At 36.7% G+C, this 15,616-nt stretch overlaps 1 protein-coding gene across 2 annotated transcripts in view; it reads right to left on the bottom strand.

The window, feature by feature from the left end:
- LOC132915221 (serine-rich adhesin for platelets-like) overlaps positions 1-15,616 on the bottom strand; it is an 89,784-nt gene that overhangs the window by 25,469 nt on the left and 48,699 nt on the right. Inside the window, exon 1 of one of the 2 annotated variants that reach the window (XM_060974962.1) lies at positions 5,951-7,408. The exons of the other annotated variant lie outside the window; for it this stretch is intronic. Within the exon in view, the coding sequence (XP_060830945.1) occupies positions 5,951-6,085 (135 nt within the window). The 5' untranslated portion in view covers positions 6,086-7,408. Of the gene's footprint in view, positions 1-5,950; positions 7,409-15,616 lie in introns of those variants that run through there. 2 annotated transcript variants of the gene reach the window in all.

The following is a 15,616-nucleotide window of genomic DNA, read 5'->3' as shown; positions in this document are numbered from 1 at the left end:
ACCTGGCGAGCTCACATTACTTTAGTTGGAAAGTTTTCACAATTGCAACGCTTTCGAGGACTCTCTGTCCGATTGGGTAAACGTCGGATTTACGATTCGAGTCAAATGTTGTTGCATTTGTACGTGGAAATGGTTAAAACATTGCCTTTCTTGCCTTCGTTGGAAATTTCTTCATCCAAAACGTTCATCGAAAAAAGCAGAAGACGCGTTGGTTGCAATGGAGGTTGCGTTGCAAGGTTTTTAATTTTAATATTTTATTTTCCATCGATTATTCGATAATACTTGACTGAAAAAATTATTTTCTTCTTCCTGGTTCATTTTAAAATAAAAACCATTTTCTTTAATTTTATCAACAGTTGCAAATCAAATGTTGCAATCTCTTTGAAATGCGTGTTCCTAAATTGTGTCGCAAAAAGTAACCGATGACGAGTATACTCGTCAAACACAGAGTATGTGTGGCTGCTATAATACAGAATAAATTTTTGATTTGACTGTTTTGTGTTTTAATTTTATTATTGCAGTTTACTGCCATTGCTAAATTGCAATTAAAACAACAAATTGTAACTACTCTTTACGGGTGACGAGCATACTCGTCAAACACAGAGTATGTGTGGCTGCTATAATACAGAATAAAATTTTTGATTTGACTGCTTTGTGTTTTAATTTTATTACTGCAGTTTACTGCCATTGCTAAATTGCAATTAAAACAACAAATTGTAACTACATTTTACGGGTGACGAGTATACTCATCAGAACATAAAATATTGCCAGTTCTTCGTAACGAGTATACTCGTCAGAACACAAAGTATTGCCAGTTTTTCGTGACGGTGTATACTCGTCAGAACACAAAGTATTGTCAGTTTTCCGTGACGAGTATACTCGTCAAAACCGGCTAACCGGTTAATTTACATATTTCATTCTCGCCTGCTCGTTTACGATCGCCCAAGCGATTGTTCGTGACGGACAATGAATGGTCATTGGATTTTGATGGACAATATGGACATTGGACAACAATTTACTAATCGATTCAAAGGCTGATTTTGCGCACAAAATATACAGTGTATAAATTGGTTCCTATGTGTATAAAGTATATTTCTTTCCAGTTCTACGTTCGCTATATATATTCGACTAACCAACCGTAGCGAACACCAAAATAGGAACGTTCACGAGTGATGCAGCGATATTTGCAAGCCACGAAGATCCTAAAATTGCATTCTCCTACCTTCAAGATCACCTGAATTTGCTCCAAAAGTAGCTTCTCAAATGGAAAGATAAAATCAACGAGATTAAGTCGACCGGTGTAAGTTTCTTTTTCAGGAAAGAGCAATGCCATCTCAAACTCTATCAAACGCATAAAAACCGCATAAAAATACCGGAGCTGTCAACAGTACGATATTTATTGGATTGGCAACTAAATGATTGCGGATTTTGTCATTAGGTGGTATTGCCAACTATAATAGGTCTTCGCAATATTTTGCGCGCAATGAAATCAATTGAAAGGAACAATTAATAGTAAAAAGAGAGAAATTAGATGGAAGATGCGAAAATATGTGCTGACAACTTGTCAGAAAGCGAGGAATAAGACACTTATTTATAGAAAAGATAACAAGGCCGATATGGATTTATGGCATCGAGCTACAGGGTCCAATACTGTCATCGTACGAAGATCTCGAGCCAAAATACTCCGCAGGATGACGGATGCACCGTGCTATGTATCAAACAAAACGCTGCACGATGACTCTGACATGCAATTCATCAGACGGACAATACGAGAAAGAAGCAACAGCCACTACATCAAACTGGATCTTCGCAGCAATCTTCTCGGTTCTACTGATTCTGAAGAAACAAAGTCCTACAAGACTAAGAAAACAGTGGCCAGAATGACGTCAGTGACCAGAGTGACGTCAAATGAGTGGACGTTACGACATACAGGGTGAACCAATATCAGAGATTACTGTGTTTTTCATAGTTCGATCGAAGATCGTTCTGTCAGATATAGCGTAGTTTGAAGAGAGTTTCAACGTGATTATAGCAAATTTGTTGTCAACTCTCTTTTTCTCGTCATTTTTCGACATCAGCTTGAATTTTTTGCAAATAAACCAATAACTTTTTAATAAAGCTAGAGGATCTCAAGGCGAATTTTCTCTACTTTTTTTATTATTTAATTTGTACTTTACAATTTGTCCATGTTGAGGTTGTTAGATGTATATGAATACAAAGGAACGCGTGGATAAATTGTAAGGTAGTAAATATATATTTTAAATACTGAAGTGTAAATGCAAATCGGAATATAATTGAGCTGATCCAGATCCGCATGCTAGCGGTGTTACCCTAAGACTGAAAACCCTGAAGCCAACGTTGCCTGTGTACTGTTTATGGTCTGCCTTCGACCCAGTCTTTTGTCTATACACTGTCGATGGCTTCAGTGCTTGAGAACACTAAAAGATCAGATGTAGAGTTTTCTTGGAAGTGGTGACCACTGCAACAGTCCAGCTGGACATTCGGTAAATTTGTTTTCTCTACTGATCACGACTCCTGGTTCACCCTGTATAATAAACCTGAGGCACCAAATCAGCCTAAAGAATCTTCTCTTTGGTTCTGATCGTCAATGCGAAGATAGGAAAAAGAAAGTTCACTTTTTGTTGTTACAGTAACAGTTTATGTCAGTTTCGATTAAACGAGATGAAATGGTGTACGTATCAGAAAATAGAAAAATCCTTCAATTCGTCGATGCAATTATTTTCTCGGAAATTTTCCTCATAGACACGCAAACGTAAACTTTCTCGAGCTTTCAAGATATTACACCGCGCAAGGAAAGTTTCAGACCGTGCATCACGTATAATAATCAGACTCACTTAACTTGTCCATGTAATCTGAGAAAATTAGATTAACCACTACGCTATAAAATTAGCAATCGAACTTGATAATACTAATCATCAATAATCACATTTCATGTTGCTCGAAATCTTCTCATTTTACATTCGGTAAAAATAATCATCTTCCCATTAACTTGTTACTATTCCGCCAAGAAGAACGATCGAACGGAAAGATTGGAAATTTCCAGCGAACGTTCCACAGCGAATTCGTAAATCAGCAACAAGACAGCGGATAGTCGAGCTGGCCTTTGCGTTTTTTCCAGCGAGCGCAACGAAAAAGGCAAATGGAGAATCGTGTCTCGTTGTTTCGAAAACATCGACCAGCACCGAGCATGTGCGGCGAATATCAGCCGATGGAAATGGAGAAACTGGCTACGTCGTCGCATCAATGACACACCAACGACACTGTAACACGACGTCCTGGCGAGCAAAAGGAACGTCAGAGAACGCGTGCCTTCTCCTCTATAAATGGTCATGTGTGTCAGAGGCGCGATACTGCGATCTTGCACGCCTGGTTCAAGTGTGAACAGTGAATGATCCAACTGATACGATGATTCCCTTCGCATCCCAGTCTGTTCACACCTATATGGATCATTAGCTTTGAAGCTTAGAACGATCATCTTCCCTTTGAAGCTTAGAACGATTATCTTCCCTTTCCCTCCACTTGGAAAATTCATTCCAACCTGATTTTATTATTATGTTAGTGTGTTATTTTATGCCATTGCGTGATTACGCTGTTACGAGTAATCACGAACGATGGGAATATTCGAGTGAGAGTTTCTACACAGGTTTAGGTAGCTTCGAGGTGATGAAAGAAGAAACGAAACGCGTATGCTCTGGTCCATTCGGACGGTTACTTTCCTTAAGCGAGTTACTGCAAGCGAAACTGCCATAAATGTGTCGCAAGGATTTCTGAATTTCACGACTCACTATGCTTACAGATAGCGAAACCGATTAGCCGTTGAAAAGCTGCGTTGAATCGCGTGAACATCGTTTTGAACATATCGGCTTGGCAACTAAGTGATTGCGGGTTTTGCCATTAGGTGGCAATGTTAAAACCCGCAATCACTTAGTTGCCAAGCTAATGGATAAAAATTGGATCTGTTTACAATTCCAACGCGTTCTTTCGTAGCAACTTCACGAGATTATTTCATACGCGAAAACGAGGAGAAATGCGAAGCGCGAGAGGAACGGTCGTCGTGTTCCTTCTGTTTCTTCCTCTCTCTTTCTATTGGCTTGGCAACTATGTGATTGCTACCAAATCAATCATCATCAGAAACGCGCCAAAATCTTTCTAAACGCGCGAGAAACGTAGAAATGCTTAGAACCGATTCGATAAGTCGTATGTTAAACGAACAGACTGAAACATTGGCTTGGCAACTAAGTGATTGCGGATTTTGTCATTGGGTGGTATGGACAAAATCTGCAATCATTTAGTTGCCAACCCAATACATATGTAGATACATATACGTATAAATAAATCAGTTGAATATGTGTAAATTGAAATAAATTAAGGAAAAAGCTGCAGACAATAAATAAAGCAGATCCTGTCACTATTTCAATGCAATTACGATAGTAAATTTTATGTCATAATTATGAAGTCTACAGTGACAGATAAAAAGACAGTTTACGGATTGGCACACTATGAGTGGCAGTAATTTTTATGAAATATTTTTTATGCAGAAAAGAACTGTTTATATCGCTACTTTATAAAAGAGAAACATTTCAGAAACGTGCAAACAATTTCGTATCATTTTGATAACAATCGCGTGATTTGCAACATATTGGGTTGGCAACTAAGTGGTGCGGATCTTGTCATTACCACCTAATGACAAAACCCGCAATCACTTAGCTGCCAACGCAACATAACACGATAATATGCGATATAACATTTCGAAGAAGCTACGTGCGATCAAAAGCCTCGTTAAAGAAACGACAGTGTGATATACAGTGACTTAACGAAGCTGTGACAACCTGATTTAACTATAATTACAAAAGATGAAGACAATATAAACCCAAGAATATTTCGCGTCTCTCACATATTACATTAGAGTTGAAATATTTGCTGAATTAATAGTTCCTCGACAGTACTTTGAATGAACCAGTACTTTTTTACAGCCAACCTATGGAAAAATATATTTTTCTATCGAAAAGCTAACGATGACAGTGAAACCATTGAAAAAAGTGACTTTTGGAGAAAGTTTCGTCCATCGTAGACGTGGCCCTCCAGCACAACTTTATCCTGTCAAGCTTTTTCATACGATCATTAACACTAGAACTACCGCATCAGCCAAATTGACTGGTTTTACAAGTTTATTTCAAAATTCCTACTTCATGTTCTATCTTTTTTTCCGCACTAAAAGAATAATATAATGAATTTTATTTTGTTTTTTATGTATTCAAACTGAAAACAATTTTGTATCAAGGCTACCAATGCTATACCAATAGCAGTGAAAATGACTGGTACTTGTCAAAGTGTACAGGAGTCCTGCAATCTGTTACCAAAATCCAATTAACCAGTTTCCTCGGTTTCTACAACTTGCCACACGTTTTTCAAATTTTTACCGCGTATCATTCCATATGACGATATCAGTAATCAGGAAAATTCCCGATCGATCGCTAGATCGCTAGATACTAACACTAGAAACACCACACCAGTCAAAACGACTGGTCCTACGATTTTATAAATGTGCCAACCCTCGTTTAGGGATAATGGTCCCAGCGGGATTAATAATACCAAAAATATACTACATAACATGGAATTGTTTCCATAAGAAAGTAATAAATCAATAAATATAAAAATATTCTATTATTACGTATTTTTTAAAGACCAGTCATCAAGTCCTAACTATCGGTAGTTCTACTGTTAACGATACACAAATTTATTACATTTATGTGCTCCGCTCTGTATATGAAATTTTTCATTAAAAATATATATTGACTGAAATAAACAATGGTAGAAAATAATTTGGCCACCAGGTATATGTACCACATCATTGGACATTGTCAGGAAGAAAAGGAGCACTCGTAATAAAAGAGTAACGTTTGTAGAACAATATCGCCAGAGACAGTACCATGTTATTCAGATTGGACTTGATCTCCTGAGCTGCCCAGGACGTTTCCATGTCCATGGAGACTCCGGGGGGTTGCAGTTGTTTCGATCGAATCGACGTATTTCTGCTTTGCTTCTTTCTTTCCTTGCGCTTCATCTTTCATGGCTATTCCTCATCGCTTCCAAGAGCAAACATTAACCTTCTTCTTCGCGTCTTTGTCACGTGCTCTTCGCCAGACATGCACACGATATTTACACCTTACATGGTCCTCACCTTACGCGCTTTAGCGCCTTCCATTTATCATTCTCCTTCAAGAAGTTATATTCAAATTGCCAGCTTTCTATTTTATGGCCCATTGTTCGCACCTCTCCGACGCGAGAAGCGATTTTGCGTCAATCCGATACGATATCATGTGGCGGTGGCTTCAGGGCCGACCTTGCGATCCTCAAGTTCACAGAATCCGCGAAGCGAAACTCGCAAGCCGCAGATTCGATGGAGTAGCCGCGAGTTCGTTGTTTAATTAGCCATTTGATAGCTCGTCATCTATGCTTCAACCTTCCAGATTCAATTAAACTATCGCAGTTAGGAGTTTACGTCAGCGTTCTGCTGACGAGCAATCGATACGGCGTTACGTGGCTGGGTGGAAGGTCGCTCTTATGGATGTCAAGTTCATAGCTCTGGCGACGAAACTTCTGAACTTCCATGAACACAGGCTACGATTTCCTTATTTGATTAGCGGTTTATTACCTGGTCATTGATACGCGCCTCTCTCTTGTTTCTACGCTAAGCGAACGATTTAACGCGTCTCGTTATGGAGCAAGTTTCTAACAGTTTAAGCTTTGTTCAAGCTTCTGGAGGTTTATTTTTATAAAAGTTGGCGAAAGTGTATTTTCTTCGAAAGCTTCTACGCAGCATCCGCAATTTAACAGACGTTGCTCGTGTATTTTTTCGTTCAACAGTCCCCGCACGTTTTGTATTTCAGTTCCAATCGCTGCAAGATATTTCATTCGTTTGATGTAATCGTTACGATTATCATCGTCGTGGATTATGGCTGTCGTTCGTTATTGATTGCTAGATCGGACGTTCATTCGTGGCTCTTGTATTTTGGCCTAGTTGCGGAATGTAGAGCAGAAATCATGGCGCCATAATGTCACGTTAAATATTTAGTAATACGTTCTTGTCAGCTTTCTGCCTCTACGTATTTATCGAGGCAGCGTCGTTCTAATTTTCAACCTAAGCCTCCGGACATAATAAAGAAATTGTCGAAGAAACTTCGTTAACACCTTTTAAACTGTTCGTTGTACGTACAGAAAGCCTTTACGTTGCTTGTCGTCTTTCTTCCAGTGTCCTCCGAGACACTGTCAATAGCCACAGCTACTGTCAAACTTCGGGATATTCAGATCTCTGAGAACCTTTCTCTGTATTTACTCAAATAAAATACTGTGAAATCTCAAGCGAAGCATTGATCGAGAAAACAGACGTTCTTGCGTTTATTGACTATGCTAATTTCCTAATTCCAATATCAAGTTTCTGATAAAAAGAGCGTTAATTACGGTATTTTCTTATTACAGTTATCTCAGTTCAAATTTTCTATCTTCTCGAGTCTGTCTGGTTCTAACGTTCGACAGAGGATTTGCCAATTGTCAGTTGTTGAATTTTCGGCAATTTATCGTGCAGACATCGTCAGGCGTAACGTTCGAATCTTCGCTGTGACTTATCTGCGATTTTCCTGCGTTTCTGCATTCAGCAACGATTTCTTGCCAAACTGCAGCCATCGAGCAGCAATCGTTAAATTATAACCTGGTGATAGAGCTGACACTACGAGGGTTACCATCACAACTGCGTTGTTACCAAGCTCGGTTTGCTTACGCTCCATCGGCGCGCATGTGCGACTTTCCTACCCTTCGATTGTTGATGACAACGTGGTCATCGCGAATCGCCAGATTATCGCTATGTAATTCGCTATCATCAGCGTTGCTATTACAAGGTACGTTATTACGAGATGAGAAAATAACGGGAGAAACGAATTTAGAAATTTACGACTCTTTCAGCTCTTTGATTTTGTTCGTTTCGTCTGCCCGATCGTTCAGCACTGTAAACAGGCAAAATGAAGTACATAAATTACTGAAACGCCGATAATCGATCGTGACGTCAATCATCTAATCACAGTTTCAGAAAGAGAATATTTTGCCAGGAATACCTTCGGTATTTTTGGAGTTTTATAGATTTCCAGCTAGCTGCTTTCAGAAAATAAGAATATAATTAATATTTGTCTTTTTCTATTTTTCAGATTGCATTATACGGGGTGTCCCAGCACAATCACCGTACAATTGACAAGGGAGCGATTGCGAACGAAAAAACAAGCCGAAAGTGTGGAACAGAATTTATTTATTCGACGCTTCGTTTCCGGGAAAATCGAGCTTGTAAATTTGTCGAGTATATACGTAAATCTGGATAATTCCGGGCTAGACAGGGCTGAATATGGTCGACAGGAAGTTATTCTACATGAAAAAACAAGTGGAAAATGTAGAATAAAGTTTATTCGTTGGACGCTTCGTTTTTGGGGAAACCGAGCTTCTAAATTTGTTGACTATACTTCGGTCTGACTAATTCCGGGCTAGACAGGACCGAATGATCGACAGGAAGTTATTCTACGTATAAAAATAAGTAAAAAATGTAGAATAAAGTTTTCCCGTAGGAAGCTTCATTTCCGAGAAAATGAAATCTCAAAATTGATGGGGTATGCGTGTATCAGGCCAGTTCTTAGTCGAATACGTTCAAACTCTATTTTCTTGTGAACGAAGCTATATAGGAGAACATTTTATTCCACATCTTTCACTTGTTTTCGCACATAGTATAATCTCCTGCTAATTATTTTTTCATATCTAGCCGGTGGGTAATTAAAGCTCACGCGCGTCAAATAAATTTTTAGATTTGATTCTATCGGAAACGAAGCACCGTATGAAAAAATTCTATTCTACATTTTCGATTTATTTTTTTATGTAGAATCACTCCCTTGTCGATTGTACTATAGTTACCAAGACTATACATGGAAGAATTACTAACTTTTTCGTTGAGATTTCTATCCTGTGAATTATGTGCTTAAGCGTAATATTCGCTAAGAAATTTCACGGACTGTTCTTCGTATTGTTAAGTACACTTGATATTCCATTTTCTGTGAAACAATTCCAGGCAGTAAAGTTCAAGGTTATTTGACCACGAAATGTATTTGCCAAGGTATCAATCGTTAAAATGGAAATGACACAGGACTACTAAAACTGTTTATTATAATTTTTATACACCGCTTTCTTCGCGTCTGCATGGAATGTAAAAATTCGATATACAGGGTGAGTCATGTAAAACAGAACGTGAAGATATCTTTGTTAATATCGAAGATAGGAAAAAGTGTCGGAGAGGAAAGTTATATCGTTCAAGGAGACATATATGACGATACTAAAACGTCTGTTGATTGACGCTTTTTTCAAGGTCTTTTGGAAATTTCATCGGTGCTTATATATATATTTCCATTTAAAAAAGCACCGATGATTGCTAAAGGTTTTGAAAAAAGCATCGATCAATTTTTTACCATCGTATTTGTCTCCTCGAGCAACTATAACTTTCCTGTTTGACACTTTTACCTGTCTTCGACACTAACAGAGATACTTAGCTGTTTTGTTTCACACAACACACCTTGTATATACGTCCGATCAAAGCGAATAAAATTGCTTCTCAACAAATGTCGAATCTTCGTTCGCGGGGAAACACGTTCGAGAAATCCGCCGAAGTCGCGTGTTTCGTCGTTTGTTAACCGAATTATTTAAAACTTCAGCTACAGCTACGTTGAAATTCAAAGTTCAAGGTTGCTGAAGAGATGGATTTATACGATGCCGCGCGCAGATAACACATACTCCTTGAAAATCCTATGAATTCCATGTTTAAATTTCATTTTTAAACACCTTCGCTCGAATAAAATTTCCTGTAATTCCATCTGGCTTGACGAGATATTTTATACGAGAAGATTGTTATTATTAAAATTATAAAAAAATAAAATTACTATTCGTGAAGTTAAAAGCGCGAAGAACGTTACACGACATAACGTTACGTAAAACATTTTATCCTTCACCATATTTATCTTCGTTTTATTATTCGACGTTATGGGAAATATTTTCAATAAGTGGAAAATTCGAAGGATAAAAGAGCGTTTCACGGTCTTATGAAAATCTCTGAGATTTATTTGGCCGCGTTAAAATTCCATCTTCCTTTCGTATTAATATTCGACAAAAAGTTTTCACATCCTTTAATCCTTGTATAGAATTTCTATGGGGTCACGGAAAAATGTAAATTTCCGTGAAAACTACCTAGTGCCATAAGTTTTCCAAACACGAGCAGTAAAATTTATGTGGGAGTAAAATTTATGCAGAAGTAAAATACGGTACGTTTAATTATCGTGGCGTATCATTTTAATGATTTATTGCGCTTAGATGTGCATGCTGATTTGAATATCATTTATTTTCATATTTCATACATATAATACAAGCAGTTGCACGCGTCGGTCGGCATTTAATGTTTGTTAATATGGCATAGTAAATGCTTGGACTATTTTAACCAGTTAGCTGTCTTTGACGAGTATACTCGTCATGAAGAAATGGCAATATTTTGTGTTCTGATGAGTATACTCGCCATGTGTAAAAAAATAAAAAACTCGTTTCATTACAATTTAATTCTAGGTTGTAACAGCCACTCTCTGTGTTTGACGAGTATACTCGTCATCGCTTACTTTTTCCGATATTCACCATTTTAGTTACATTTAATCAGTTATTACAGTTTTATCAAAATTGTGGTTGAGCATTATTATGATGCGAAACTGAAGGGAAAATGTATAGTAATTGACAAATATATATCTCGATTGGAAAAGAAGATTTGTATGGATTATGAGAGTTATAAACGTAGGGAAAAGCTTTTCTTTCGACAAATACTGTTTTCGACTGTAACAAATAACGGTCTCTCTAAAGCAAAGCTTTCCTCGTATTATCATCATTTGTCTTGTAAATTCAAACAGCCAAACTTGATCAGAATTGCCAGTACATTGCGAGACTTTATAAGTCTTATGACATATAGCGTCATTAGATTAAAAGTAATGAGTATTTCCGAACAGAACGTGTCCGATCTACGCCCATTTGTTGTTGAAATGTCAGACATTTTTCGTCCACAGAATAGAAGAGAATTACGTTGATGACGACAAGAAATATGATATTTATCTCCGGATTTAAATGACAATATTCGAACATTTCAATTTGAGGGTGGAAAAATGTAAAGAATACGTGCAGGATGTAACGATACACAAAATATCCAAAGTAGACTCGATATAGAGTTCCATATAATATTTAAAAGATATAACAAATCTTCGATTTTTTAAATATTGTGTTTATAAAAATATGAGTTAGCAGGAAGATCGACGAAACTGTCGGAATTATTAAACGATTATTATTATAATAAACAAAAATTAAACAGTAAGATGGATAAATGCATATTAACTAAGAAAGATCTAGAGAATAATAGGCAAATAATACTAACAGTATTAACGATATAGCAGCAATAACAGTACTATCAATAATAGTAGCAATAAGATGTAATAATTAAAAGATCGATATAATCATCTGAAGGGAATGAATTTGCAATCTTATAAAGGTTTTCGACTCATAGAGGTTCGAGTTATCGAGGTTCGACCGCATTGCAATTATGCATTTTCGGAATATTTGTCCATTTACATATATATTTTATACTTATTCATTTACTCATATACTTTCATACTTATTCATTTACTTATATGCTTATATGCTTTTTCATTTATTTATATACTTACATACTTACATTGTTATTCATTTACTTTTATACTTCTACACTTATTCATTTACTTACATACTTATATTGTTATTCATTTACTATTGTACTTCCATACTTATTCATTTACCTACATACTTATATTGTTATTCATTTACTTTTATACTTTCATACTTATTCATTTACTTATATACTTCCATACTTATTCATTTACCCACATACCTTTATTGTTATTTATTTACTTTTATACTTCTATACTTATCCATTTACCTACATACTTATATTGTTATTCATTTACTTTTATACTTCTATACTTATATTGTTATTCATTTACTTGTATACTTAATACTTATTCATTTACTTATACACTTACTTGTTCATTTCTTATTCATGACATATTTTTATTCATTTGCAATTCAATATCTCAACCGAAAGAAACCCGTAAGTAGATGCTTACTCTCGCCAAATCAAAATTCTATTCTTCTCTAACAAAAGTACGCTGGAATCGAAGCTCCGGCACCGCGTGCACATTACATCGATCGCCAACGTATCTTGTTCATTAAAGCTTTCGATTTGCGAGTAGTGGAATACTTCCGTGACCCAGTCCGGCTCAATTTCCACGGAGCACGCTTTTATTCCCAGCGATATGCAGTTTGCGAATGAACAGGGAATCCGTGGTATCCCCCGATCCCTGGCGCGTACAAATTCCAACTTGGTCGAGTGCAGAGTTCAAGGTTCCTCGAGAGCATCGTCGCTCGTGCGAGATGATTGGTTTTCGCTCTGTCGACCGTCCTAACGATTCCGTAGAGCTTCGCCTTCTCGCCGATCTCTGCGTCTCTCTGCACATGAATTTCTGCATTTCCTACATACGCAAACCTCCAACTATACAGGAAAGTTACTTTCCCAATTTTTCCTCAAACGACCTACCGAATGATCGATTCGACCAGCGGCCACCCGAATTGCTTGTGGGAATCGCCGCGGCTGCGCCGCAAACGACTCGAAGCGATGGAAAATTTAGAAACGCCACGAGGCTCTTGTAATTTGTCTGCTAAATAGCTCCTTTGGTCCTGCAGAAAATACCTCCATCCTTTCTCTATTTTGTCTCTCATACTCTTTTTTTATTATTTAATTTCTACTTTACAATTTGTCCAGCTGGACACTTCATACGTACATACATTACACAAGCGCTGAGGGTCAGATTTTTGCGAGAAAATTAGTTAAACCCGGTTGTATGGAGTTTAGAGACGATCGTACAAACGATACAATAATGTAGTGACAACAGCGCAATTGCGATACAACGATACAACAAAATAATTGAATTCTGACTAAAAAACAACGATCCTAAATTCTATCTAGAAACGACCATAATGCCAATGTGAACATTTTTCAAAGTAAATTTCCTGCGGAGGATACGAAACGTGAGCAAGGCAAATAGCACGAGTTTCGATTCTGCCTTTCTGCGTCAGAGAAGAAATTCGAAACAGTAGAAACTTGCATGTCAGAAATTATTTGATCGTGAATTTTGTAATATTTGTTTAAGCAGCAATATCTCAACTTTACAAACATTGACATTGACTACTTCTTTCACCCAGTTACACACAGATATACTGGTGAATAATTCTGCGTCCATGCGTTACGTAAAACATCCTGAAATTCCATTAGCGCTGCAATTAACAAAGTAAAGACGTATCTGCGTATATATTGGGTTGGCAACTAAGTGATTGAGTCACTTCCACCTAAATCATATTATAATTGCAATACGCAATATAATATAAGAATGTTGTTTCCTTCTAAAACGAAAGAAACTTTCCAGATAATCTAATATCAAATAATTAGGAAAAAAACTAATTACAATTTCAAGTAAAATGTATAAATGGAATTCTATTGGGATACAAATTATCACAGCGAGTCTCGTTCTTCAAACGTTAGAGAGACGAGTCATCAGACCATGTTGACCCATGAACGAGTCAGAAAAAATTATCTTCGTTATGAGATAAGTAGAATTTCCTAGATTTTATTTCAATTGATAGAATCACACAAGACTAGTATTAATTACATAAAACTAATATTAGTACAATTTTACAAAGCTCAACTCACTTAGTATTGGCATCAGTATGCTCGTAATAAAACAAATTTTACTTTGGTCTCAAAATTAGAGTGAAATTTATTATAATATACCACCTACTGTCTGTCGATATTATTGATCAATAAATTATTCTACAAATCCCAAGTTATTTTTCAATAATGGTCGTCAGGGTGTAGAAACAGTGCAATGGGTTAGCAACTAATTGATTGCGGGGTTTGTCATTACCACCTAATGACAAAACCCAATAGTTGAGAGAAACGTCAGTTGCAAAGACTATTTGGTCGCATTAAAATAAAGTCCTATGGTTCTGTGGTGAGACAAACCAGGTTCCAAATTTCCAGAATCGTTCGCAAAATTTGGAATACGATAAAAATACTTAAAATTAATACTAAAATTAATAATAAAAATCTCAAAGTTATACGACTGAAATTTATTATAAGTTATTTTGCAATAATGGTCGTTAGGGTGTAGAAACAGTGCATTGGGTTGGCAACTAAGTGATTGCGGGTTTTCTCATTAGGTGGTAATGAGGAAACCCGCAATCACTTAGTTGCCAACCCAATAGTTGAGAGAAACGTCAGTTGCAAAGACTATGTGGTCGCATTATAATAAATTATAATATTATAATAAATAAATAATATTGGGTTGGCACCTAAGTGATTGCGGGTTTTGCCATCAGTTGACAATGACAAAATTTATTATTAATTTCTATTATTAATACTACTATTATTTTTATTTTTTTTAATTATTAATTTTCATTATTAATTTTGAGTATTTTTATCGTAATGTAAATTTTTGCGAATGATTCTGGAAATTAGGAACCCGGTTTATTTTATCACAGGACCACGGCATTTTATTTTAATGTGACCAAACAGTCTTTGCAGCTGACGTTTCTCTCAACTATTGGGTTGGCAACTAAGTGATTGCGGGTTTTGTCATTACCACCTAATGACAAAATCCGCAATCACTTAGTTGCCAACTCAATAAACCACAATGAATCCATTCATTGAAGTAATCCGTTTTTCGAGCATTGAACGTTGATTGCGTGCTCATGCAATGACATTGAGAAATGGACAGAAAGCCAGATCGATCAGCTTGACTTGTGAGAGATTCGCATAAAGTTGAAGTTGATATCCGAGTGAAGTGAACATTGACATAAGCAAAGATATGGAAACATCATCTGTAAATATCTTTTCCTGTGTATGATATTCTAAAACGTTTGATATATCGCGTGTCATTAAATTTGTCTCGAAATCAATCAGTTTATACATTTGATTTATGTCATGCCATAATTTCTCTAGTTTCAGTTCGACAGATATTATTATTTATTTATTAATTACATTATTAGTATTAATTATTAGTATTAGAACGAACGAAGCTTTCTTATCAATCAAACAAGTGGATTCTTATCAACGAAGAGGAATTGTTCTATGTTTTTGCACGACGAAAATCGAATGTTCTCTTCAGCTTCAGTGTCAAAGTAATTTTCGACCAATTTAAACCTTGTCATCTTGCCCGTTCAAATAAAAGAACAGCAACGTTTCGGTGCGCATCGCGTCTGATCCGACACATTCTTTCAATTAAAGTCCACTTTCGCCAAGTTCATAGCACAGAACCAATTCCAGCTTCTCGTCGGCTCTTTCAACCGCCTTACGCACGCAACGGATTCGCGGTATCCGCCTCGTCTCACTAAATCGAATACTTGGCAATCAAAGCTAATTAATCTGCTCGTTAACATCGGCACCGATCGCACGCGCCAC

The sequence above is a fragment of the Bombus pascuorum genome, chromosome 16 (genome assembly GCF_905332965.1).
Source record: "Bombus pascuorum chromosome 16, iyBomPasc1.1, whole genome shotgun sequence".
In the NCBI taxonomy this organism is placed as follows: Eukaryota; Metazoa; Arthropoda; class Insecta; order Hymenoptera; family Apidae; genus Bombus; species Bombus pascuorum.
Note: the sequence above shows the minus strand (reverse complement) of the source record. Positions and strands in the feature narration are given on the sequence as shown.